The sequence below is a fragment of the Anoplopoma fimbria genome, chromosome 7 (genome assembly GCF_027596085.1).
Source record: "Anoplopoma fimbria isolate UVic2021 breed Golden Eagle Sablefish chromosome 7, Afim_UVic_2022, whole genome shotgun sequence".
NCBI classification, from domain to species: domain Eukaryota; kingdom Metazoa; phylum Chordata; class Actinopteri; order Perciformes; family Anoplopomatidae; genus Anoplopoma; species Anoplopoma fimbria.
The window spans coordinates 3,133,200-3,160,488 of record NC_072455.1 but is presented as its reverse complement, the minus strand read 5'-3'; the positions used below and the strand labels follow the sequence as shown (position 1 = coordinate 3,160,488).

The following is a 27,289-nucleotide window of genomic DNA, read 5'->3' as shown; positions in this document are numbered from 1 at the left end:
ACTATACATCTTTGGGTTTTGGACTGTTGTCGCACAAAACAAGACATTTGAAGACTAATGAAGTAAGCAATTAGCAGATTGATTGATAATCAAATAATGGTTATTTGCAGCCAGAGATCCAGCAGACATCTGCCCCTTTTGTACTTCCTCCCCTGGTTATGGGAAGTAAAACCAATGAGGAAGTATCTTTAACTTGCATTCTCTCTCCTGTCCACCAGGGGGCGACTCCTCTGGTTGTATAGAAGTCTATGAGAAAATGACTCTACTTCTCTCTTGATTTATTCCCTCAGTAAACATTGTAAACATGAGTTTATGGTCTCAATCTCTAGTTTCAAGTCTTCTTCAATACAGCATGATGTTCATTTAGTAAATGATGCTCCATTTAGAGTCAAACAGACCATAAAGCAGGGTATGCTTTAGGGGCGGGGCTACACACTGATTGACAGGTCGCTATCTCTGTAAAATGTCCTTTTTTTCATCTTAAAACTTTAACACTTTCGCTTTTCATGAAGGTTAATTGTAACCTCCTTAGTCACCTGGAAATATCTTGTTCAGATGTATAGTGTTGGTGGTCACACACACACACACACACACACACACACACACACACACACACACACACACACACACACACACACACACACACACACACACACACACTCTCAGTCCAGCCTCCCTGTGTGGCCTCAGCTGTTGTTGCCAAGAAATGTCCGCCGAGACCTCCTATAGCGCCGTATAGAACAGTACGGGCCTGTCGCTGTATGTTTATCCCAGACTTTAACACTGGATCGGGTTTTATTGCTGATGGTGAAGGTCAGCGTCACCGTTAGGGGATCAATGGACGTCCTATAACAAGAGTGGCAATGTGTGCAGGGGGCGAGATCAGGCAACATGTGTGCATTACAGGGGGGGGTTAGGGTTAGATCTGAACTTTAACCTTTCCTCCACACAGACAAAAAAAACACACACAGGTGCATCATCGTCAGATACCAATTTAAAGACGAATAATATCCGACACTGCAAATACTTAGATTTCCTTCCTTCTCTCTCTCTCTCTTCATCACACCTTCATTGTCTCTCTCTCTCTCTCTCCCTCTCTCTCTCTCCCTCTTAATCAGACCTTCCTTCTCTCTCTCTCTCTCTCTCTCTCTCTCTCTTCATCACACTTTCATTGTCTCTCTCTCTCCCTCTCTCCCTCATCACACCTTCCTTGTCTCTCTCTCTCTCTCTCTTCATCAGACCTTCCCCTCTCTCTCTCTCTCTCTACATCCCTCCCTCTCCCCCTCTCTCTCTCTATCTCGCTCTATATCTCTCTCCCTCCCTCATCAGACCTTCCCCCTCTCTCTCTCTCTTGACATCCCTCCCTCTCCCTCTCCCTCCCTCCTCCTTCCTCTCCCTTTCTCTCTCTCTCTCTCTCTCTCCCCGTCTCTCTACCTCCTGCCCCCCTGCAGTTTCTGGTGTTATGGTTCAAGTCCAAATCGGAGAATCGAGTTACAGTCAGTTTTAGGGCTCAAGGGAGGGTGTTTGGGGGGGGAGACGAATTTTTCAGGAGTGACACAAGCAGTTTTTATTTTCTTTTTCTTTTATGGAGGTAGGAGTGGAGAAGCTAAGTGAGTCTTTGGCAGTGGATATGTGTGTGTGTGTGTGTGTGTGTGTGTGTGTGTGTGTGTGTGTGTGCATCCAAACAGACCCCAGGCCCGTCTCCAACGTTACGTGAGGTGTTTATGTGGGTGTAACACACAAAAAGAACAAGGCACGGTTAATGGGAGGAGGTGGGAGACATATATTTGGCCTTATTTTGCATTCGCGACTCAACGAAGTCGACAAGGCCAACACTGACGTGATCTGAGTAATCCCCGAGTTACAGACACGTCGGCTAAGGCGGTAAGGAAACACTTTTAAAAAATGACGAACCATCACGACCCAGTTTACAAAAGGTCGTAACTATAAATTGTGACCGCCATTTCCACCAAACCAGCCATTTAGAGGAGATGAATGTCTGGTAAATCCCTTTGCTGTAATTGAAAACACATACACATGTGAAATACTTTATAAATGAGACTAAATAGATGCATTCAGGTGGAGTTAACTGGCTCTTGGTTTTTAAAACAAACAGAATGTACGCTAGCCTTTCACAATAGATTAAATGTTAGAAGAAGACTACGATTATCAGAGCGATAGCAACATGTGGCTCAAAGGTGAACAGCAGATATAAAAGACAACGGGAAGAATCCTGCAAAACTCTGAAGTCAGTCCTTGGGATGACTGGGCTATAGTGCACGCAGAAATCCGGACAATAAAAGAGACAATAATGAAATAATAATCGAGTTTGAAATAAAACATTGCATGCACGCTTAGTGTTTTCATGGCCAGTTCATTTGGAAGAGGACGAAAAGGAACGAGGGATTAGGAGATGATGATGATGATGATGATGACAGATGGAGATGAGATTTTTGAATTAGACTCTTAATGTCCAAACTAAATCCTATATTTTCTTTTGTATTTTTCCAAATATTTGAAAGCTCCTGATCGAGCCAAAAAAGACATAATGCATGTTTTCACAAGCTGAGAAGTACTTTTTGTGATGGCTAAACTGGGTGAAATATTGATTAAATGGTAAATCAGAATACTTATAGATTTAAGTATCTTAAACTCTGATGAACTCTTCTGCAGCTCCTTCTCTAAAAAGCTCATGTCGTGCAGCAGAGCAGTGTTTAAAACCCATAGTTCTATATTTAAAAATCTCCAAAGTCTCCCAAAATACCAAATATGTCACATTCAATTTCGAGTAAATGTGTGAAATCCAGTTTATTTTTGTTTGAATAAATGGCATCGCCTCATGGCATCTTGGGTTTGAAAAATATTTGAAGCAAAGTGTTGGAACGAGCAGATACAGAATATATATGATACGATGCTTTATTTTCTAAAAGATTAAACATAAATGCGGTTAAATGGAAAAGTCAAGAATTTAAGAAGTTAAAGTTTAACAAAACATGTCTTTTACTGAACAATAAATGCGATATATAGCATGTTAATTTATATACTTTAGAGATGCTGGTGGGTTTCACCTATTTGTGCTAAGCTAAGCTAACTGGCTGCTGGTGACAGTTTTATATTTACTATACAGACATGTGGGTGGTATCAATCTATTCAACAAGGTCTCTGCAAGAATTTCCCGAAATGTTGAACTATTCCTTTAATATGACCCTCAGAAGATTAACAGTATTGTTGTAAAATGATTGGAGATTTTCAATTTATTAGCAAAATATTTCATATTTTAAATGAGAAGTCATTTTAAATGAACGCAGCACCCAAGAAGAACCAGAAATTAACTTCATATTTATCATCACAGGTGTTCAGAAGGTAAACAAACACAGAGTTTTTTTGGGGAAAAGGATACAATTGATTTTGCTCTAAAAATCTTTGCAGCAATTTTGTGTTTGAGACTTTTCTGGGACCTTTGGGCGCATCATCTTTGGTCCCAATCTTTCATGTTTCTTTCCCTAAAGTAATATTTGTCACAATAATGTTAAGGACCCCTGAGACTAGATTTCTAGCAGAGCAAACGAGGTAATAAAGGTTAGCAAACATCATGTTTCCTCACCACAAAGTGTCTCAAAAGTGGCATAGATGGTGAAAGATGGTGAAAGATGCAGAGTTGCAACAGAGCGAGATCATTTGTGAGTAAAAAAAATAAATAAAAAAGAAGAGGAGTCTGATGCTATGCGTTACGTCATCTGATGGAGCGCAGATCCATCACGACCTTGGTTCAGCAGCTTGACACGTGAAAACAGGATATTTGTGTTCCCACGTCGGAATGCTCATTAGGATGTGGCTACAGCTGTGTGTGTGTGTGTGTGTGTGTGTGTGTGTGTGTGTGTGTGTGTGTGTGTGCGTGCGTTCTTGTGTGTGCCAACAGCTGGTGCTGTGTGTTATCACTCTGTTTGCTCAGTCAACATGGCTATAAAGCGCTGATAAACGCTGCTCAGACGGTTTTAGGGCGCTAAACAGACTGTCACATCTGAGGGCTGATATCTGCTAAACCTTCTGTGCACCTGGAAGCAAAATCATGTTCTAGTTTGTTTTTTAATATAAATATCTTTATAGCACGCTGATTGCAGAGTCAGCAGAATTTCTGTGCTCTGCATTTCCTTATCAACTTTTGTTAAACACCATCTCTGGCTGATAACACCCAGTAGTGATTTATTGTATTGTACATCGACTTTGTGAAAGCTTTTTCTGTTTTGAATCTGTTGGATTTCCCTTTTTTTCCCCTCAATATATTAAAGGAAGTTACACCTTTTTATCTCTAATTTGTTTTATGAACACAAACAATATAACAAGGAATGAAAAGGAGCCGTAATCTAACTTGTGTCTGTGAGTGAGTGTGCACCTCCGTGTCTGTCCACGGCTAATCTCACATTCTGCCGCAGCAAAACTGCAGGTGGTTGGTTTTGTCTGCACACTTATGCTCGACAACCAATAGTGCTGTGAAAGACTAGTAAAACCGCTAAAATAAATTCCTATCAATGGGATAAAATGTTGAAAATGTAACGTAAAAAACGTATAAATCTTGTGTCTGCCAGAGATGTCCACATAAGTTTCTTGGAAATAAGACATTCCTAATTCCTTTTTTTTATATTCAAAGATATCTTATTTACTCTAAGAGAAAACAAAACAGATTTTAATAAAATGTTTCCATATTTACCTTAAAATTACATAACCCAAAAATAAGACTGATTCTCTGTTGATGAACTAAACAGTCAATCGACAACTCATTTCAGCTCTAGAGAGAAAGTTCAGGTTTAAAAGTCAAGACTTGGAATGACGGTGAGACATGAAAATGAGGAAAGAAATGAAAATATTATTGAGCTGTTAAAACCATAAAACCACAGTAAGTAGTTGTTTTTTAAAACTTTTATCAGTCCAAGAACTTTGCTAGAATCATAATGAAAATAATTCAAATTAAAAAAGTTGATTTATTACATTCTTCCAACAAAGAAACAAGAAATAATGTGGTCTTTATGAACTTGAATTTTAGTTTGTTTGCCCTGAATACGAGTCTAATTTGTTTTTTTTATTACGTATTTGTGAAAATAACCAGACCTTGAATCCGACACATGAGCTTTGATTAATATCTGAGGTCTGATAATAAAAAAAACGACGCCTAGGCAAAAACAAGTCTCCAGAAACTATTGTGGTGTTCCCAGGAAACAGATGGTCATAAAGGAAGTTACACCTTTTTATCTCTAATTTGTTTTATGAACACAAACAATATAACAAGGAATGAAAAGGAGCCGTAATCTAACTTGTGTCTGTGAGTGAGTGTGCACCTCCGTGTCTGTCCACGGCTAATCTCACATTCTGCCGCAGCAAAACTGCTTAATATTTTGAAGGTGGTTGGTTTTGTCTGCACACTTATGCTCGACAACCAATCGTGCTGTGAAAGACTAGTAAAACCGCTAAAATAAATTCCTATCAATGGGATAAAATGTTGAAAATGTAACGTAAAAAACGTATAAATCTTGTGTCTGCCAGAGATGTCCACATAAGTTTCTTGGAAATAAGACATTCCTAATTCCTTTTTTTTATATTCAAAGACCGAAAGATATCTTATTTACTCTAAGAGAAAACAAAACAGATTTTAATAAAATGTTTCCATATTTACCTTAAAATTACATACTAAACAGTCAATCGACAACTCATTTCAGCTCTAGAGAGAAAGTTCAGGTTTAAAAGTCAAGACTTGGAATGACGGTGAGACATGAAAATGTCCTGGTGTTCCCAGGAAACAGATGGTCAAAAATATAATGTACATAAATTACATAAATAAAGTTCTTCTATGTGTTGACCTCCTACAATGAAATGTCCTTCCTCACATCCATCCGTCTTCCCTCAGCTCTGATCTCCGCTGTAAGAGCTCCATGTGGCTCCCATAATGTGGAAACCAAATCCTCCATACGCTCTATGCTTGTATCATATCAAAGGAGAGGCAAGCTGCGTTGCCCTGTTGGAACATGTCCAATTGCTCCATGGATAGACTTTGAGTTTTGGTGGGTGGGTGGGGGGGAGATGAAGATATTTGAAAGGGAAAGTGCAGAAAATTGGTTTTCAATATTTTTCTAATGGTGGTTTTGTGATTTTAACATGCTTTGCCAGTGTTTTTGAAGCCCAAGAGCCAATATAATTCCATACAATATTGCAAGATCAAAACCAATCCATCAAAAGCTATTGAGATTCCTTCAGATTCAGCAGCTCCAAGACAACAACACACACACACACACACACACACACACACACACACACACACACAGAATGCAAATCTCCAGAGAAAGCTATTGAAAAAACATTATTGTTTAATTATAATCAGGTTATGTCATATCTCAAACTCTCTGTATTAATCTCTCTCTTCAGTCAGCACTTGAATGATTTATGATTTATTGATTAGAAAAGCCACAATTTTGATATAAAGTTTAGTTTCAGGCTCTCACGAATCAGGATTTGCTGCTTTTTCTGTCTCAAGTGACAGCAAATTCATCCTCTTTGGATTGTTTTCTGGACTATATTTGACATCGTATAGACCAAACAATTAATCTATTAACAGAGAACTAAAACATCCATCCATCCATCCATCCATCCATCTCCTTCCGCTTATCCGGGGCCGGGTCGCGGGGGCAGCAAGCTAAGGAGGGTCCTCCAGACGTCCTTCTCCCCAGCAACACTTTCCAGCTCCTCCTGGCCAGACGAGATATATAATCTCTCCAGCGTGTTCTGGGTCTACCCCGGGGCCTCTTACCAGTTGGACGTGCCCGGAAAACCTCTAAAGGGAGGCGTCCAGGAGGCATCCTGATCAGATGCCCGAGCCACCTCAGCTGGCCCCTTTCGACGCGAAGGAGCAGCGGCTCTACTCCGAGCTCCCTCCGGATGTCTGAGCTCCTCACCCTATCTCTAAGGCTGAGCCCAGCCACCCTACGGAGGAAGCTCATTTCGGCCGCTTGTATTCGCGATCTCATTCTTTCGGTCACTACCCAAAGCTCATGACCATAATTGATAATGAATATACAGTTAATTGTTAGCTGCAGCCCTAGTAACCACAACAAATAGAATTTAAAGTTTGCTCTCTGTCATGGCACAAGGTTAAATAATTATTTGAAATGCTCTTGAATGTGATGATGCGTGGTTTTTGATGTTTAAGTGTGCAGTTTAAATTGGAACGCTTTATGGTCTATTTGACTCTAAATGGAGCATAATTTACTAAATGAACATCATGCTGTATTGAAGAAGACTTGAAACTAGAGATTGAGAAGTAGAGTCATTTTCTCATAGACTTCTATACAACCAGAGGAGGCGCCCCCTGATGGTCATTAGAGAGAATGCAGCATTAAGACACTTCTTCGGCTTTACTCGGCAAAACCGGAGTTTGCCTCCTTCTTAGAAACATACCTATTGCTTAAATATACTGCTATGTCCTAAGAAAAAGAGGGTGTGTGTGTGTGTATGTATGAATTTGATTATCCAGAGGTTGATTCAACGGAAAGTTCTAGTAGGTCTAACATGATCTGACCATGGGAATGGGCAACCATCTCTGTCCTGGCACAAGAAGGAGGGCTTGTTAGTGTCAGCTGAATGTCTGTCCAATCCAAGGATATCCTCACACACACACACACACACACTTGTTCTCTCTCTGATATCAGCATTTGACTCTGAACTCTCTCAGTAACAAAACCCTCCTGTCCCCCTGTCAGCTTTCATTTCTTCACCAATTAAGCAAGCGCTGAACTCTTTTCCTCCGCCATCGTCGTCCAAACCCTCCAAGATTATCTTTTCCATCTTTCCATCCACTCGTGTCCCACTTCCACAACCTCATCCATGAACCGCAGTGTTGGCCGTCCCTTTGTCTCGCTCTCGTCTCATTGAGTGTGAAGAACAAGTTTTTGGGGCTTTTTAATGAAAGCAAACCCCAAAAACCTATCATCACCGACTGTGTGTAGATCTAGATACCACAAGACGTTATCGCTGGAGTTCCACTTCCTCGGCTCTCCGCTGAGCTCCAGAGTGCTGCTAGTTTTTTTGGCTGAGCGAGTCACAACATGACGCTGCCTCGTTAGAAGCTTGTAGGGTTGTTTGGCGATCGCAGGTCATCCATGACTCCATGAATCAACCGCTGAGCAGGGATTTGGCTTTGTCTGCAGCTGCTGAATGGAAAATGTTAAAATGAAAAGCTCAGAGAAAAAGAAGGGAAGACTTTTAAATAGCGTGAGTTTTTAATGGAAGTTTTGTGTGTTAAAAGTTGGAGGCGAGTAGGTTTAGGAGTGCAGATGTTGGTTCGATTGCTACATCATTGCACTCTCGTCATTTTAACTCTCTGGGAAATTAAAAGTTGGACGAATGAGTCAGCGAATTTAGGGTAAGATCTGCATCAGCACGAGTCATCGTTTTAAAAGAAGGCAATCCTCGGCTCTTGTGTGTCTTAATATCTGAGTTAATTGGAATTTAGCGTCTTAAATTAAAGCTCAGTTGTTGCTGGAAAGGATCTAAATAAGTGGTGGCCAGAATTTTTTTGATTTTGGGTCATATACAGGAAAAAAAGGCCAAATAAAAGGTGAATGAGGAGTTTTCCACCAGTTAAACTGCAAGAAAATCAGTGTTTGTTGACCAGTAAGAACATTTTTTCTATCAAAAACCTACACAGCACTAAATAAACGTTTGACTTTAAGGTAGCTTATGGGTGTGCCCACATATTACAAAACATATATGTGCATCAGCTGCTCCTAATTGTTATTTAAATTGATTCAATGCATTTAAACTCCAACACAGTCCACTGCCTGTGTGCCGACTTAAAATATTATGATGATATGTGTAAATAAGTAAAGTTACAACAGGCTGAAACTGCCAAAAATACTGGTCTCTGTTCATGGCCTGAAGGTCCACTAAGATTTAAAATTTAGATCTAAATCTGTATGATATGTCCTGTTTCTTGAGGTCATGACAGAGGTGGTTTCACTAAATTTGTTCGGCATCAATGTTTAAACTAGGATGTGCGATGTACATGGAGTGCAATTCATTTGGAATAGCCTCAAGCTATATTGTAGTTTATTTTTAAAAACAGGCAGCATGCTCTGGTTTGGCCAACCCAAGATCCAAATAACATAGACTTTGCAGAGGAAATAAATGCCAACATACTGTTCTTGTTTGGAATCCAGCTACTGCACTTGGACGTCTTGGCCTCTTGTAGAGGAGATAAACATCTTGCATGAAGGTTATGAAAACATGTGTGTGATGGAGTATTGTGTTTCTCTGCTGTCCAAAAGAAAGAAACAAAAACCCCCACAGATCTCCCGCTTTGCTGCTTCCAAAATATTATGAACAGAGAGGGACAGTTGGGACAAATCTAGATTGTGACTGAGAAAAGTTGAAAAGGCTTATTTTTAAGTCACAATGGTATATTTTTAGGGTTTAGGACAAAGAAATATTTGAAATTTCTTGGACAAAATGTTTCAAAAAGAGCCATGTTAAAGTTAAATTACTACACATCCTAAGGGGGACATGAATGTCTCCACCAAATTTCATGGTGATCCATCCGATCTTTTGAACTCACGGCTAAAAGCGTCATTGTTTCGAGAACGAGGAAGGAGTTTAGTTGACAGTAAATAACCGGATTAACTTCCTGCTTTAGATTCTCAGAGAGGTGAAAGGTTTTTTGCAGATACATAAAGTAGCAAAGAATCCCATCAGGAGATCGCAGACAGGTTTCTCCAGCCTTTTTTTAAGGGTTGGCAAACAATGCGAGCTGCCAGTGAAGGCAGCATTCATGAGACGTTCAAGATGTTTCTCAACGCGCTGCACAAAATGCGCGGTGATGGCTTCCATTAAAAAGAGGCCGGTGTGCGGCATGTCAGCAGATAGCAGCCGACGAAAGGGTTTGGAGTGGTGTAGTGGCTTCGAATTGCAATTCTTGCGATCAACCCTTTTTCCAGAATGAAGCTTGACTTATTCAAGTCACGGCTGAAATGAGTAACGCATTTTTTAATTTCTGAAGGAAACTTATTGGAAGAACTCCATTCTCCTGACAATTGTAATTTTAGTGATTGCTAAACCAACAAACCGCACATTTAATCACCCATTCACCGACCTTGTTCTACTATGTACTGTTTTGATTCTCCATAATGCAAGTTAATCAATTTTTCCTGACCCGTCCGAATCATTTAACATTTCTGAGTAACCCATCTGAGACTTTAATCTGCTGCTATTTAAAGGATTTGGAGCCTCGTGATAAGTCTTGTTGACAGCTCGTGATAACCAACTGTTGTTGAAGCCTCATTTGATAATGTGTGGTCATGTTGAGCGTTATCTGCATTATTGGCATTTCTAATAAATGTTTAAGCTGCTCATTATTGTTGAGAGTTTACCTTGGTAGACTTTTTTTCCAGTGTCAAGGTTTTTACTTTACTTTTAAAAAAGAAAAACTGGAAACCCGTGTTGATAGAAATACTTCTAGAGACACATGCTTTTAGTTTGAGAATTGCAAAGGTAACGCAGGAAACTTCTGTCATTAAAAGAATTCAAAATTGTATGTTAACATAAGAGATCATACATTCTCAGTAGACTAAGTGTTTTGTGTAGAAGAAATATGTCATTTTGAGAAAATTGTTGTTTGTTTCTGAGCAAATATTTGGATTTTGTTTTGGTACACTGACCCTAAATATACTACAGTATTACACTATTATGTGTACCTTACGTAGGCAGGGACTCACTCATTACTACACAATCCCACACATAAGAGGGATGCCATTGGACCTCCAAATGAGTAGTTCATATTTAAAAAAGGTATACAACTTATATAAACTTGTAACTCTGTGTTACTTGTTTTCATTGTGCCATGTTGAGCATTATATGAACAGAAAAATGCATTGGATAGCACTTGTTAAGCCCTTTTTTTTCCCATTTCTAACAATAAGTCTAAAAATAATTCTAACCTTTCTCTTAAAAATAACCTTTTCGGTCATTCAAAGTGCCCACTTTCATTGTTTTGTCATTCTTGTTGGAACGTCTGGACCCCACCAGAGAAAACACAGATCAGCTACAATCTCTCTGAGAGAACAATAACACTTGTAAAGGCTTCATACTTGCTCACCAGCTCTGCTCTGCAAAACAATATTTACAGACAGTCTTTTTTGCCCACCCATGCTGGACCTGCCCACCCACCGGCCCCCAGAGGGCCCCACAGCAGCATGCTGAGCTAAACCGCTTCCACTACATTGTGCGTTCTTTGGTCAAACATCTGCCGTAGTTTTCCTCACTTTGAGTTGTCCAAATTTAACCATCCAGTGGTGGAAAAACATCATCTTAAATGAAGGTGTTGTTGTAAGAAGCAGACTTGCTAAGTGGCTCATTGGATGCAGTTTAAAGCAGTTAATTAACTTAATCCTATCAGAGCTACAGCTAAATACCTGAAGGAAACTTCAGGTAAATGGACTACAAATGGTGTCCAGCTGTTTGCCTTATTTAGATCGGTTGGCACGGGGTAACCATTAGCCCAAATTCAGAGCTGGCGTAGAAGTCCACATGTTAGGACAGATTACATCAATGTCAACGGTCCCCAATGGACCAAGAAAAGTAGCTTTCCTCTGAAATTTGGTCAACACAACAGATGTTTCTCTTCTGGGCCGCGATATCCCATAACCCACCATGTGCCAGTCAGATTGTTAGGGGAGGGGAGGTGGGGGGGGTTGATAAGGATTCACGTCATCTTCATCCCCTTTGGAGAGACGGGAAATAGCATGTGACCGGTTAATTTTTACCAGGTGTTTGCGCTCCAGACATCAGTCACTGATAACTATTTCACCTAGGCGTAACACAGATGTCAAAGACAAAGCCAGGTGTAAACCACACTTTTTGTTCTTGATAATAGCCTGGGTGTGTTATTATTTTTAAGGCATTACAGATTAATAGAAGTCTTATTGATATATTTACTTTTTACAGTTGTCCGTTATGTGTTAGAGTTACACATCAAATTTGGGGCGACCATCTGGTAAACTTGCAAACGATTGAGTTGCACCATTCTTTTTTTTCTGCAGCTCATCTATCACCCTTTTCCTTTCTCTGTCTCTACCACATCAACTCAGTCGCCTCAAGCGTTTTTTGCGTCGGTATGTGAGCACACAGGTGACTGAGACTAACTGGAAAGTCCTGAACTGGTTTTGCTCTTGTCTTTCTCTTTTTTACTCTTCCCCGTTGACAAGAACCAGAAACTTAACCCTTGGAACGAGAGCAAAAGTGAACGGCGACGGTTCATTTCTCAATGCCACTAACTGAGATAAGGCAGCTCACACTCCCATAAACACAGTTACAATAAACACAGAGATACGTTTTTACAACTTTGTCTCAAGCTAAACAGAAACATTCTCAATTGTTTTACCGGACAAGGAAGTTAAAGAGAAAAAAAGAAATGACCGGAATATCAGCAGGCAGGTCCACCCTTTCTTCAAACTTTATTTCAACTGGACAGAATCCAAAGCAGCAAAAATTGACAAAGAGAGGTCATAGTTCCACACGCAAAGGGTTGGGAGTGGTATGCTGCTGTCCTGCTGCGGGGCGATCATTAACACTGGCTCTTGCAATCATGCAGACACGCAATCATGCCAACACAAACAAGTTGCGTGCATAGATTTGCCCTGGAGAATGCAGGTTAAACAAAAAACCCTAAAACCCGTTGGATCACTTGCAGCAATCCTCACCACAATGGAAAGCTAACTGTTTTGAACACACACACACACACTGAACAGGACAACCGTTAATGCCTCTAAGCAGAAGCAGACTATCTTCTGGACAGATTTAATAATGGATTGGGTGAAAGCAATCGGCGGACCATGTGTTTGCATGTCCATTTTTGGTGAAGTAGCATCACTATCTGAAGCTCATTATCGAATACTTTCTAACGTGTGCACAGTCTGGTTTATTTGCTGTGATTTAAAGCCGGGGAAGGCAGTATATTATTGTTATCATTGGGGAAAAATTCCATAATAATCCCTTCAGTGTATTGTAATGTTTTCAAGCTTTGGGAAATTTAGCTCGTGGCCAATCGGAGGTCATTTCGGAGAGAGGGCGTTCTGATTGGCTGGTCTACAGATGCACGTCCATCGAGATGGTGAAAGCCAGATTCAATGGCGGAATATCCGGCAAGACAAGTTGCTATTCCAGCATCGGCAACGATCTACCTACACTGCAAAGCGACCAATAAAAAGAAGGATGGGCTTATCAAAAGGAGAGTCTGACAAAAAATGTAATAAAACAAGTGTCAATATCGTAGAATCAGCGTTTCAGAGATGCAAAGAAAATGATGCTAATAGTTTAGCTTTGTGCTCACGGCTCAGGCTAGTGCAAACAGCGCTAACAATGGCAACAATGCTATCAGAGTCAAATGTTTGGTTGACAACGGCGTATAGCGAGCTTCCATTCACATGACCTGTATAATAAATGACTAGAACTGGTACAGATCACTGCACGAAGGACGATGTTTGAAATGCATTAAAAAAAGAAATGGCCTTTTCCAGAAAACTGTCACTTGAATTACACTACGCTCAAAGGTTATTATGGAATTTTTGCCCAATAACGCCAAAGAAAAACTGCCTCTGCCAGCTTTTAAAGTGCACCAAAAGAGAAATTTGAAGGAGGAATTCTTTAGACCTTGGAAGCCAGAAACCATAAAAATGTCAAATTGTGAAATCATCCGACTTCAATTGTCGTCTTGTTAGTGGTCCTGCTTCAATTTCTCTCCAGTTGTTTTATATTTAATGTAGGCTGATATGATTTGGGTCAGGTTCTTTGACTATGCATGCTGTCATTGTTTTGATTTTGTGATACAAATCAGTCCCTAATTGTTTTGACTTTCATCCCTTTTTTTTTCTTTTCCCACCAGCAGTGGTTGCAGCTTTACCTCCGGCTACAGCTGCAGACACTGCTCACTGCTTACACATGCAGCAATAAAAACGCTGATTGCTTGATTGCAGACAGACATATGGATGCACTGTCACCTTTAAGAAGCTGCAATCAGAGCGGCTCTTTGAAGGTTGTGTGTGAGCGTTCATCATCATTAATGCTAAAAAAAAAAAGGGGCAGAAATCAAGGTTCAAAGACAGAACCAGGTCATTGTGAGAAAGAAAAAAAAGGAACAGTCCTGAAGCGCCGTGACTGAAAACTAATGGCAAACACAATATCTTAATCATCCCCTCGTTTTGTTTTGTCCTACAGCTGAAATCATTGGCGGCTCGGTCACACAGAAATTTGAGCAGCAAAGATGAAAGAAATTTGGTCAATAAAACAGAAATGTAGGACTCCAAAAAAACGTCCTCTAAATCTGCACTGATACTTGTTGTTCTTCAGGCTCTTTAACTGAAGAGGGTCAAGTGAAAGTCTAACACTCCCCTATCATCACGCATGAGTCATGAGCTTGTTATTTTAACCGTTTCACTTTTCATTCAACTCATCCGTAGACTGGTTCTTTTCTCATAAAGCATTGTCTCGACCGTGAATAAGCTGACTCATCACTACTTTTTAAAAGGCACCTGCTGCCGTTATCTGGGGATATTTCACAAAGACCAAACACACATTCGCCGGATGACTGGCGTTTCAAGGAAAGACAAGTGAGCCATTGAGAAAGAGGGGAAGCGGAGGTAGAGTTTGGAAGTCGAGGATCAGTTTTTTTTTTAATCACCTTTAGGCCGGAACGTCCTCGTGTTTCGCCGATTTGAGGATCAATTTCCTAAGCCTGTTTATTCACAGTGCCAATTATCTATACATGTATCCAGAGCAACAGACACAGCAAATTAAGACTTGAACCCGTTTTTCTTTTGATAATGTCCTCGTCCATGTCTAGAATGTGGTTCCTTGAGGCAAACTGATGCTGGCATGTGAGGCCAGGCCAGGACGCATGTGGTTTAATGAAGCCATGTTAAAAAGGCAGTGGTTTCTGATCCCTAATCCTCTAATGATTGTTCCCTGGGCTAAGAGCCTCAAAATGCTCCCCCGAAAGCTTTTGTTTGTATGTGAGCTGGGCTCTGGTAGGGCCTTTTGTTGGGAGGAGTGAAGCTCTGTTTGTCAACTGTTCGTAATCAAAAATGGCCTTTTTGCTTTTTTTTTTTACCGAGTAAATACCTTTGTGAGTTCAAAAAAACCTCCTGTCCTGATGGCTCTTTAACGTGATGGATCGCTGAGAAAGCTGCTGGTCATTAAAAAGCAAAGCAGGCAGCTTTAACAAATAAATCTAAGTTGGCACCGTGTCGAATGTCTGCAGCCCCGGAGGGATGATAAACTGGGGAAGACACACATGCGTTTACATTAAACGGCGTAACAAATCACTGATATAAACCTATGCACGCACATTTAAAAGCAAGCCCATAAACATGCATTAAAAAAATGAAAAGCACTCTCACCCTTTGCACACAAACTTGTATGTTCATGCTTCTGGTTTAGGTGAACAAAAAACAACAAAAAAGGGTGCAGTTTTTAACGATGGCTTCAGGGCAGTTTTCACAAAAGAGAGTTGAGACTATAACTATCTTCAGTGCAGATGAACGGCCAAACAGATTCAAGTGCAAATGTCATAAATCACCAGCACGCCCTAATTTATAACAAATGAAATGTACGGGTGTTTTTCACCTCTACTTCATTAAATCCAACAACATAACTTCTAATTCCTGCTCTGCAACAGAAAATCATGCATTTAGTTTCATTTTGAATGTTTTTTGTGGAGGTATAACTAGTATAAATAATAACTCAATTGTTGTTTAACTCATTCTTTCTTGCATCATGTTTACGTCTACTAATTTCTGTGTATTAGTGGGTGTCCAAAGCTAAGGCAGCAGGAGCTTTAAGAAGGAACTTTTGTCACAGCGATCAAAGAAACATGTCAATCCAAAAGAATAAATGATTGTTTCTTTTACTTTTACTTCTGGTTTCACACGGGACACAAACAGTCTTCTGAGTAAAAGTCCTGTGTTACAAGTTTAAGTGTTTTTAAGTGTTTTTTTTAATTTATTTTACTTTTAGCTTTTATTTAAAGTTGAAATTTGAAGTTTATGGGTTAAAAAGAAAAGTAATCGTTTATTTTTCAAGTTGAAGTTTGAGTTAAAGTTGTTCATCCCGACCACCACCACCATTCCCAACCGTGCTCTGTTGACTTTATTATTATCTGTTATTCTCAATATTATTACGTAACTTTCAATAACTTTGACTTTTGACGCATCCCGTTATTTTCAGAAATGTACAATGTCAACATTTAATTGTCTTCCCTGTTGACTGGGCTGCCACCGCTACAGTTGCTTTCGAGTTCCCAGACATTATTTATTGAGTTCAGAACTCCGAATCGTGAGTACATTTAAGTCAAGACATTAAAGAACGTAGTCAAAGTCTTCCATTAGCGAAGACTTCCATTAGTCTGCTCCTCCAGACTCTGAAGGCTGTGAGTTACACAGCAGGGTGTAACTCAACAAGATGAAGCTTGGTTCCACCACGCTGTTCTCTCAGTATGTTTTTATTTCACTCCTGCACTAGTTTATCCCCCTGCCTCTGTGTTTGGGTAAAGAGATTTATGTGCAGTGCCACTGTTAGCGAGGTCTCAGCTGGTATTTCACCCTCTTCTTCCCCTCCACTGAACCACTCTCTTGTCTTGTCTGTTTCATCACAAAAGCAGAGAAAGTACACTGAAATACAGCCAACTTTCTCCTTCTCTATCCCTCTGTGTTTGCTGTTCATCCCCCACACACACACACACACACACACGTATTCTCAGTCGAAACCTCTCGCCTGCTGGATTTGAGTTACTTGGCCAACTTCTCCTCTTCCTAATCCCTTCAAATGAGAGATTTGGACTGCCAAGGAACTCCCAGAACAGCACACACACACACACACACACAAAGAAAATTGCAGCAGAGTTTCCAAGTGGACCTCTGAGATATTCTTTTCAGGGTTTGGTGTCCAGCGAGGGGGCCAGACAAACACACACTCTATTGCACATACACACTGAGAGGCAGGCCACACACACACACACACACACACACGCACACACACACACACGTAATACATATGTGCACACACAGGCGTACACTCGCACAGGGGAGGGAACAGTGCAGCATTGTTCGCTGCTTCCTGAGAGAGCTGGCATCGGGATCACAGGAGCTCCGTCAGCCCGGACCCTTCCTCTCTCTCTCTCTGTCTAAAGTCCAGTCGTCCATATTCAGTGTGGACAGCCGTGAGAGACAATGTCCTCGTGCATGTGTGCACCAGGTAACGCTCCCAGTTCTTCAGCTCTTGTATTTGGAGAACAGTAGTTATAAGCTATGAGTGATTAAAGTTGAGGTTCAAGGCCCAAAATAATACTGTGACAGTTTGAGAAACTTTTTCAGATATATATATTTATTTATTTTTTTGCTCTTTTGGCTTCAGCAGCTCTGCAGTTTCATCACAAAAACAAACAAAGGGGAAATTATTTGTCAGAAAATTGGATACAGTGGAGAGTATGAACTCCACAAGGCAGTTTGTGAAATAGTCAAGAAATGCAATCCATTTGGTTTTGTGCACAATTCGAATTGCCCATTTCATTCGTCACGCTTGGAACAGCTTTTCTTTGGAACGACATTACGTTACAAAATTAAAGATTGGTTTCGACTACAAAACCACTTAGTTAGGTTTAGGAAAAGCATCATGGCTGGGCTTAAAATAACTACGCACAGTGTCGAACAATGGACTCGTGGTTGAAAGTCCTGTTTGTTGGACCCATCAACATCCCCTCCCGTCTACAATAAGTAAATTCTACACTTTTCATTTTGTCAAGCAAATGGCGATCTTTCAGCCAGAAGACCACTGAAGTAATGTTGATTTATTTGTCACTTGACTTGCGTACTCCATTAACGGCACTGCTGCAGTTACTTTAGCCCAAACAACAATCTTTTCCTAAACCTAACTAAGTAGTTTTGTTGTCTAAACCTTACTAAGTTGTCAGAAGACAGAAGACAGAAGTATATTTTGAAAAGAGCGTATGCATGTAACAAGTGGAAATTGACACTTGTTGTTTGCTTGAAATGCACGAAAAATGCGGACTCTTCTGAAGATATATCAACCGTTGTATGGCGATACTTCACATGGAAGTGTTGATTTTGTGTGTCCAGCACGAAAAAGTGTCCTAATTGACTTTCCGTTGGCATTGTCTTTTTGTCCCGAGCGACACCAAAAACAAGGGTAAATCCGTGTCCATGTACACGAAACCAATAGATAGCATTGCGTGACGATTTCACAAAATCATCACGTCTGTTAATAAAAGTCAGGGCTGGTTGTTTTTTAACCATGACAGGAATCTTTCCTAGAAAACATACAAGTTATTTATGAAAGGACATATGGTTGTAATGGAAGATATTGAAAATCTGTTCTGTTGTTTAGGTATGAGGACAGATGTAGATGTACATATATCCAGCTGTTTCACCTCAAAGACCACCAACATGGCCGCCTTATGGTGTCAGCCTTTACATCACCTGAAAGCTCTTCCGCTCTGTCAGTTAATAAAATGTAAATGGCTGTAAACCAGATATTTTAAAGAATTTACAGACACACTCTGACATCTGAGCCAAAAATCAGACGTAGGCACTCAACAATGTTTAACAACACAACAGAGAATTCGTTGTATTGCTGAATGTTTTTTGCATGTGTTAGCCCAGCCCGACGGACGTATTGCTTAAGAGCCATCAATGTCAACACACTCATAAAATACGCCGCTCAGGGGACGCATTATAGAGACAAGAATTTACCAAAAAAGGATATATGACCTTTGTGAAGAGAGAAGTATTTTATTTCAAAAGACAAACGGCGCAACTGCAGAGCAGATTATGGGCTACTACAACATTTATGATTCCTCTAAAGACCTTTGTTTGGGAATTAAAAGTTATTCATCAACTCTTTGTCAGGAGTAGTTTCTTTTAAAACACAAAGACGTCTTGGTTATAAAATTCTAACAGCAGGTCAGCAAATCAATACTGTCCGACTGTTGTGGCTGTTGAATCATCGGGGTGTAACTTGCTCTTGAAAACGAAGGCTAATGGGCCCAGTATTGCAATTTTTCGCACTCAGGAGAGGAGGGGAGGGTTTTCTTCTCACTGTTGATGTTTAAAAACCTGTGGAGCTGTTCCAGTTGCATGGTCCCAGGGCATGGTGATGATGAAGAGTCCCCCATCCCCTGGAGGCCTGCGTGTCTCTACTGGCTCTACGGAGTCTCGAGCAGTTTCCTCTCTGCTTTCCAACAGTTTAACTTAACCAAAAACACAATGTGTAAAAGGAAATAACTGATATCATCATGCAAACGTCATTCCCTTGGGCTATAAAACTCACAGTTCGGATCCTTTCACATATTTGAGTCATGGTTTCGGATCAGCAGGAAAGAAAAAAAGGAAGCAGAACTTTTAGAGATCCCCTGATCATGCTTTTTTGCCACAATACCAATTTTCAATCATTGATGATCAGTATTGGCAAATACAGATTGTTTTTGTTAGAGCAGCTGGTCTACAAGGCTGCAGACTTTTCTTTTTGGCCACCATCCCAAAAGTCCTTTCAAACGCTCTGAAATCAGTAAACCATCAACAATTCTAAATCTTAACCTTTTACTTTGTTATAGTCATCTATTGTGTTTTTTTCTTCTTCATAAAAACACACAATGCAAATGATATGGAAATAAAAGATGTGATAGTGATAGGGATAGTGATAGTTTAACCACAAAGGGGGATCCGTATGGATCACAGATTGACAACGAACCATCACACCACGAGTCTACTGACGAGGCAAACTGTACTGTACAGGCCTTATTTGGCTTTCAGGATTTGGTGGGATCAGAATTGTAGATGAGAACCCAGGAAATGATCCTGCAGGGAGATTAAAGAATCAGGTCGGGTCTGTGGTGGTGCTGACTTCCACCCACGACTGTTGGGTGTGCATCACTATTGAGTGCAGAAACAACCGAGAGAGGCTAAACTAATGCATTTTGACATAAAACATGCGTCTGTGAGCCCCAACTCTCTCGGGAATATGTTCGGTGATAAACTAAAACAGGCCGAATGGCTCCAGGGATGTCAGTTGGTCGGTCGACCGCTTTGATCTAGACCGAAATATCTGAACAGCTATTGGATGAATGACAACAAATTTGCGACACATGTCCACGGTGCCTAGAGGGTGAATCCGAATGACTTTGGTAATTCACCCTCTTTTCATCTGGTGAGTGAAGTTAATGTGTGTGGCTTTGAGCTAAACGTCGCCATTACTATCCAATTATTGAATGGATTGCCATTTCAATTTAGTAGCAACATTCATGATGCCCTCAATGTTTAAATACCTCTGTTGAGTTTCTGACTTTTCAAGAATCGGTCATCTAACTACAAAGTAAGGAATTTGTCTGTGTGCATGTGTGTTTGTTCTTCGTATATCTCGAGAACCGTTCATCCGATCTACTTCACACTTGGTGGGTGTTTTGATGGCAAGCCAAGGATATGCAGTGTCAAAGTTGGTGCCATTAGGACACGCCACACGTTTAATATCAATACAACTTTGAATAAACAAGAAAACGGCGCTCTGTTAAGCAGCCGTGACGGAGCATTGGGGCTCTGAGGACTGGGTTGATTTTTCCATTGCTGGATATGAATTGAAATTATAAGGACTTAATTTAATGATTATTTTCATTGTCATAAATCTTTTGATTACTTCCTCTATTAATTGATAAGTTGTTTGGTCTATAAACTGAGAGAAATTGGTGGAAAATGTTTATCAGTATTTCCCGAAACCCAAGACAACATCCTCAAATGTCTTGTTGTGTCCACATCTCAACAATATTAACAACTACAAAAGATTTACAAATTTGAAAAGCTGGAATCTGATCATTTTCACTTTTAAATGAAATAGTCAAAAGTATTTTACAATTATCAAAGTAGTTCCCGACTAATCTAATAGATGAAAACGACAAATAACTTGTATGCGTCTTATTGATTGATATTTTAAAGAACCAAGCTGTCTCCATAGAAACTATAGAAATTAAAAATGTCCCTCAAACTTAGGAAGAAGTTTCTTTGTGCAGCTTAAACCCTGAGAGAAGAAAGCGTATCAACCTGATGATAATGTTTCTCTGCATAGCCCGGTTTAGCCTCTGGCCTCATCTCCATGTACTAATGGAGCAGAAAGTTGCCTCCTAATCTTGTTTTTAAGCTCAGTACATTGATGTGTACTGGTTTTTTTATCTCCTCACTAATATGGACGAGACACTCCCTAGCGAACCCTGTCAAAACTTAATGGACACACATACACACACTTGCTCCTAAACAAGTCTAACCTTTTATTCTCACGTACAAAAAGAAACTCCTCAATAACAATTAATCCTTCAACCAGAACGGCCAAACTAGGGAGTGTGTTTTGGCAGAGGCGCCGGGTAGAAACAAAGCCCTACTTTCGCTCCATTTGTTGCTGAGAACGGGCTCGGATCCACTCACTCATGTGGGAAACCTCCCCAACTCTTCTGCCAGTGGAAGCTGTCATCACAAGCGACCTCACAACAGACAAACTGTCTCTGCCCAGACGCCGCCGTCAGCAGTTTTGGTTGGGAAGTGTTCTGATTGTATGCAGATGATGTGTAACGACCTGCCGTGCTTCCCTTTTCACTCATAAAAGAAATGGATGTGTGAGTTTTAAAGCCAGGTCCTGGTAACAAAAGTTGGTAAAACTTGACTTTTCAATGCGACTTGTGTCATCCGATCACTTGCTCTCTTGCTCTCATTGGGATCCGATCAGCCAGACCACATGCTGAGGCGGCCTAAAATATGGAGGTACTCTCCATGATGTCACCACATAGGTTTTTGGAAAGCCATTGATTCTGGCGGTCAACACAGTGACGGCACATTCTAACTCTAAAAACGGGCAAAGATGTGGATCGTAGAGGTTCTAGACATATTGATGCTATAGCTTAAGTCGAATATCTAAAAAAAAAGTCTTCACCGTTCTCAGAATATTCTAGCGAATCATAACATATTATTTCGTTTAAAAGCTTCAAAATGGAGCTGTAATAGAGAAGATCGTTCCATTCACACTCGTAAATAAAAAATAAAAAAGCTTTAGATTCGTAATGTTTGCCCAAATTAAATTTATGATCCCAGGTGCAGACACCTCTCTGCCAACAGGAAGAAATAAATCTAAAACAAATAAAAAGCTTCAGACGGTTTTGTCTCTCATGTCTTGTTTCGAAAAAGGATAAAATACTGTTTTTGGAGATCTGTACCGACACGCTACATTATATCTAGATTTTTTGGAGCGCGTAAAGTCCAGAAAGTTCCCTCTCAGTTGACCTCAACCTGGATCGAAGCTTGTAACGGGAATGTCAACCGACTGGAACAAGTACATGTGTATCCAATTAGACTCATTGTGGTATTTTGTCCCTGCAAAGACACATGAAGCCATTAAAAGACGTGAGTCATCCCTTTCAGGACTGGGCAACAAGTTTTTCCCGTAAGCGCCCTGTCCTTTCTCGCTTGGTTTGATCTTTTCACATACACATACATGCAGACGCCGCTATCCTCACTAGAAACATCGAAATCCACTCATGCATCAACGGGGACAGTATGGCCGAAACAAAAGAGACAAAAGGAACAGGTTTCTTTAGCAAAAGTGGGAGGTCAAGCAGAAAGAAATTAATAAAAAATAAAGAACAGGGGGTGAAGGAGTGCAGCTCTAATCTCTCCCTCCTCATCGGTGCTTGTTATAGAGTCATTAGCAGGGCTTTCAGACCGTGACGCTTACAACCTCCCTGAAGGGTACTGAGCCACATAAAGCCTCCCTCTGCGTATCAGTTCCCAAAGAAAGTCTAATTTGACCCGTGTTGCCCCGAAAAAGGTTTCTTATTACAGGTGGAAGTCGCTGCCAAACAGGAGGCGTAGCGAAAGGAGGAAAATAAGCATCTTATTAAGTGTCTCGATATGGATTCACTGTACTTGTACACTGTACGCCCAGGAGAAACTCCTCAGCAAGGCCACGCATGCCCTCGGCGTTACATAAGGAGTTTTGTTACAAGTCGCCAGAGCCAGCAGTCCCCGTGCCAAAACATGCCTCTCAGCTTCTTTCACTCCCAATTTCCACCATGTGTGTTCCTTCTTTCATTTTTCTTTATACAAGTCGCTGTAAGACAAGTTTTCCAGTTTTCCACCCCGAAGGATTGTCACACAGGAGTGAAAAAGCATGTTTTGGGGAAATGTGCACCAAACCCCGAAATACATAGTAAAACATGACAAACGACATAAAGGAACAAGCTGCAAGGATGCAAACAAAGAAAAAACAGGCAGGAAACTCATGCAAGAGACTGATACTCTGAAAGTGCAGCATACTTTATTCGGGACTTAAAATAAAAGAGCTATAGTCCCTTAAATGTTTTGTGCTCAGTTGAAGAATGTTATTTGGATGTAAAAATCACTCATTTCTTTGCCTTATTACCTAGATGGTTTCTTATCTCAATGTGATCTACTCAGCAATCGATTTGTGCATCTAAATATACAGATTTTTTTCCCTTTTATTAATATTTTGTGCTGTGGTTGACCTTAAGGGCCACCGTAATAAAGCAAAATTGATTTTAAAAGCTCTTTAGGGGTTTGTTTTAGAGATTCTGTTTATATCAGGACTGTTCAGTTCCACTTGTAAAGCAAAAACAGTCTGCGTTGTAGTTGACGAGGAGAGTTCACCGTATACATCATTTTTTTCTGGAGCCTGTGGTCTAAAACAGGGAATATAAAGTATGCTTATCTTTGTTTTCCTGTGTGTTGGTTCTATAGGTGCGTAGCCAGGGAGTCACCGAGGAGCTGAAGTGCCTGAGTTTACTGAACGCTCTGGATAAGGACCAGGACATCCCAGACCAGCTGGCCCAGCTCTTCGGAGAGCCCTGCATCAAACTGGCCGAAGGCATCAAAGCCTACATCTCCAAGGTAAGAGAAGAAGTTCAAAAACCACATAACCACAGCAACAGAAAGAGAAATGTCCTGAAACTGCTCTGGTTTCAGAGGGCCTTTCATTCCAGCTGCTTCAATGCAATCACTTTGGGGGGTTGTTCTACTGTCACGCCTTCAGTTACTAAGAAACCAAGACGACACACTACGATGACGATGATGATGAAGCTGAAATAATTTAGCTGTAGGCCTCACTGACTAAACTAAACAAATACAAAACAAAGATAAATGGATTTCCAGGGCTGTGGATCCCTCACAGTAGCTTTACTGCTCTTCAGTTTGTCTAACCTTTCAACTGGATGTTGTGACGTCCTTGGATGGAAAGGGTGAAGATTGTAAATCTCTGGGTAGCCCTGCACTGAAATGATAAACTTCTCCTCCATGTATTTACCCTAGACTCATTTTTCCAGATATCTGACAGCTGTAATTGGTTGTTCCTCGTCACATGACATGGGGTGCACACTTCAGCATTTCAAAAGTTGAACAATTTTGATCTGTTTTTTTAAACAGTTTTTTTGCTGTAGGCGTTTTGTAAAGGGAAAGCAGCAAACAATACGAATCATAGTTAACTATATCATAAAGAAAGATAGGGCAAAAACAAAACACATCTGTACATTATGAAGGGAAGAACGTGAATGAAATGCATTGTTGGCAAGCTAAAACCACTCCCACATTCTCAAACATCTACTTTATACCCCGACAGCACTAACTGACAAACTCCAGACTCTAATTTGGACTCCCTAAATGATATACTTTGGATATTAAGTGAAGTGTGTGTAGCCGGCTCTGCTGACCCCGGGTTAAAGAACAGATGGAGGCTGGGTTTTCAGCGCGAAAGAATCTGCACAGTTACAGTGAAGCCGAGAAACATGTGTGTGGACTGACGCAGAACTGAACCTCTGGGTGGGACTAATTGGCTGTATTTGTCATCGTTATGGAGGAACCTTCAGCTGTAAGGGAGTGACACTCATCATATAAATAAAGGGGCACATGTGTTGAATTACTGAGATAAAAAAGATCCATTTTTTATTATCAAAAAACAGCAGATGTACTGTTTTTAATAATAATTCAATTTTATTGTTTCTCACTTGTCCTTTAACAACATTATGACCAGTTTCATCTGGTCAGTCGTCTTATTTGTAGCTGTAAGTGAATCCTTAGAACAAAAGTGAAACATTTAAGACAGTGAGTATTAATCATATAAATGTATGATGGATTGAGTGGAACAGAATAAGAAATGTGAGAGTAAGACAGCTAATTTTTCTCAGGTTGTACTCGTTGGCGCTCTACTACGGCCAGCTGCTCAACCTGCTCTACTCAGGCTATTCTCCTCCAGCATTTGTAGCTAAACCTACCAAAAATAATGCCCCGTAATTCATAGATATCCCACAAAATCATTTTATATCTTATCCATTTAATAATGAAATAGGAAAGTTTAAAGAGCAGTGAAACAAATTGGGCAGACGGAAGGGCACTTTCGTGGTTATTTCGACCCAAAAAAGGAACTTTTCCTAAACCTGACTAAGTATTTCACGATCTTTTTCCTAAACCTAACCAATTACTTCACACTCTTTTCCTAGACCAAACAAAGTATTTCACGATCTTTTCCTTAACCTAAATAAACAGTTTTGTTGCCTTAATCTAACTGAGTTGTTTCCATTGAAGATGGAAGTTTATTTTTGAAAAGACTGTATTCATGTAACGAGCAAAAATTGACACGAGTTTCTGGAAAATGCACATAAAATGAGAATGAACTTTTTGTAAGATATCATACAAACTGTTGTATAAGGATATGTTGGCTTTACTATGGACAGTTAACAGTTTAGTAGTAAAAGTGACTCACTTAAAACACCAAACATGAGCATCATTGGGGTTATTTCCTTACGTTTAGCGTCTTTGGAGGGGTAGTATGTGATGGTAGTACTGGTGCAGAGTTCAATCAAAGTGTTTGACCCCTTATTCTTGTGTTTGTGCAAGTGTAAACACGACTTTCTGTTTCAGGCTGTCAACGAAATATCACAAAACGAATCAATAACTGGTGACATCAGAGCCTAAAAGACACTGAGCCTGTTTTCCTACATGTTTACATTAATGTGCTCTAACATGTGTTTTATGAGTCAGTGCTTGAGACAACTTATTTTTGCCGCTGGGTGTTTTTTGAGGCACACACACACACACACACACAGAGTTTTGCATATATATTTCCAGCTGTGTGTGTTTGCAAGCTGCTGTATGCGAGCCAAGTGTTTGGGTTGAACCTGCTTGGCTTTTAAAACTGATTCTTCATGTACCGGTCCCAGACCTCAGTCAAAAACTGTTCAGACAAGAGAAGTGCACTACAACTCACTGTTGTAATGTTTAATTGAATGAATACAAACCACAGTTGGCTAAACCGCCCGTGTCTGAATCGCAAGCGTATCTGATGTCTCAGCTGGGTCTCAACCTTAAGTATTTTATGTGTCAAGTCTATTTTTCGACAATAGGCGTGTAAAAAGCAGGCGGCAACATCTGGTTCTGAAAAGTGAAACCAAATAGGAAGTTCCTTAAAGTTGCATTCTTTCTAACGTCCATTAGGGGGCGCCTTTCCTGGTTGTTTAAAAAAGTCTGGTTGTATAGAAGTCTATGAGAAAATGACTCTACTTCTCTCTTGATTTATTCCCTCAGTAAACATTGTAAACATGAGTTTATGGTCTCAATCTCTAGTTTCAAGTCTTCTTCAATACAGCATGATGTTCATTTAGTAAATGATGCTCCATTTAGAGTCAAACAGACCATAAAGCAGGGGATGCTTTAGGGCGGGGCTACCTTGTGATTGACAGGTCTCTACCACAGCGTTGTCCGGTCCGGACTTTGTCCATATTTTTGTCTTTTAACTTGAACCCTTTCACTGTGTGTTTACAGTTCATGAAAGTTATTTGTAACATTTTTGGTTTGCATAAAAATAGGTGGCGGTTGATTGATTCAACAAAATTCCACAAAACTAAATTGAAACAAATTCCTCAAGACCTTTCTCCATTTTTCTCTTGTCGATTTGTTGGATGGCCAAGCCGACGTGCTTTATTTCCAGTGCGCAACTTCCTCTTCTTCTGCTATGTTAACTGGTGGATTAATACACCGTACAGCTCCAACTTGTGACCAAACGTTGCTGTAGCCAAGTTCATTTGCTCGAGAGTTTTTACTTAAAATTTGCTTCATAATTGAATGGAAACATGCTTTTTTTTGTCACGTCTCTCCATCCTCAGCCCCTTTAAACTACAAACCTCTAGTCTAAAAGCATAGTTTTG

General features: G+C 40.3%; 1 protein-coding gene across 1 annotated transcript in view; it reads left to right on the top strand.

Moving 5' to 3' along the window:
* The window catches only part of tnfsf10l (TNF superfamily member 10, like), a 60,137-nt gene that overhangs the window by 4,273 nt on the left and 28,575 nt on the right, over positions 1 to 27,289 (top strand). The window contains exon 2 of the mRNA XM_054601536.1: positions 23,835 to 23,984. Within this exon, the coding sequence (XP_054457511.1) occupies positions 23,835 to 23,984 (150 nt within the window). The remainder of the gene's footprint in view (positions 1 to 23,834; positions 23,985 to 27,289) is intronic.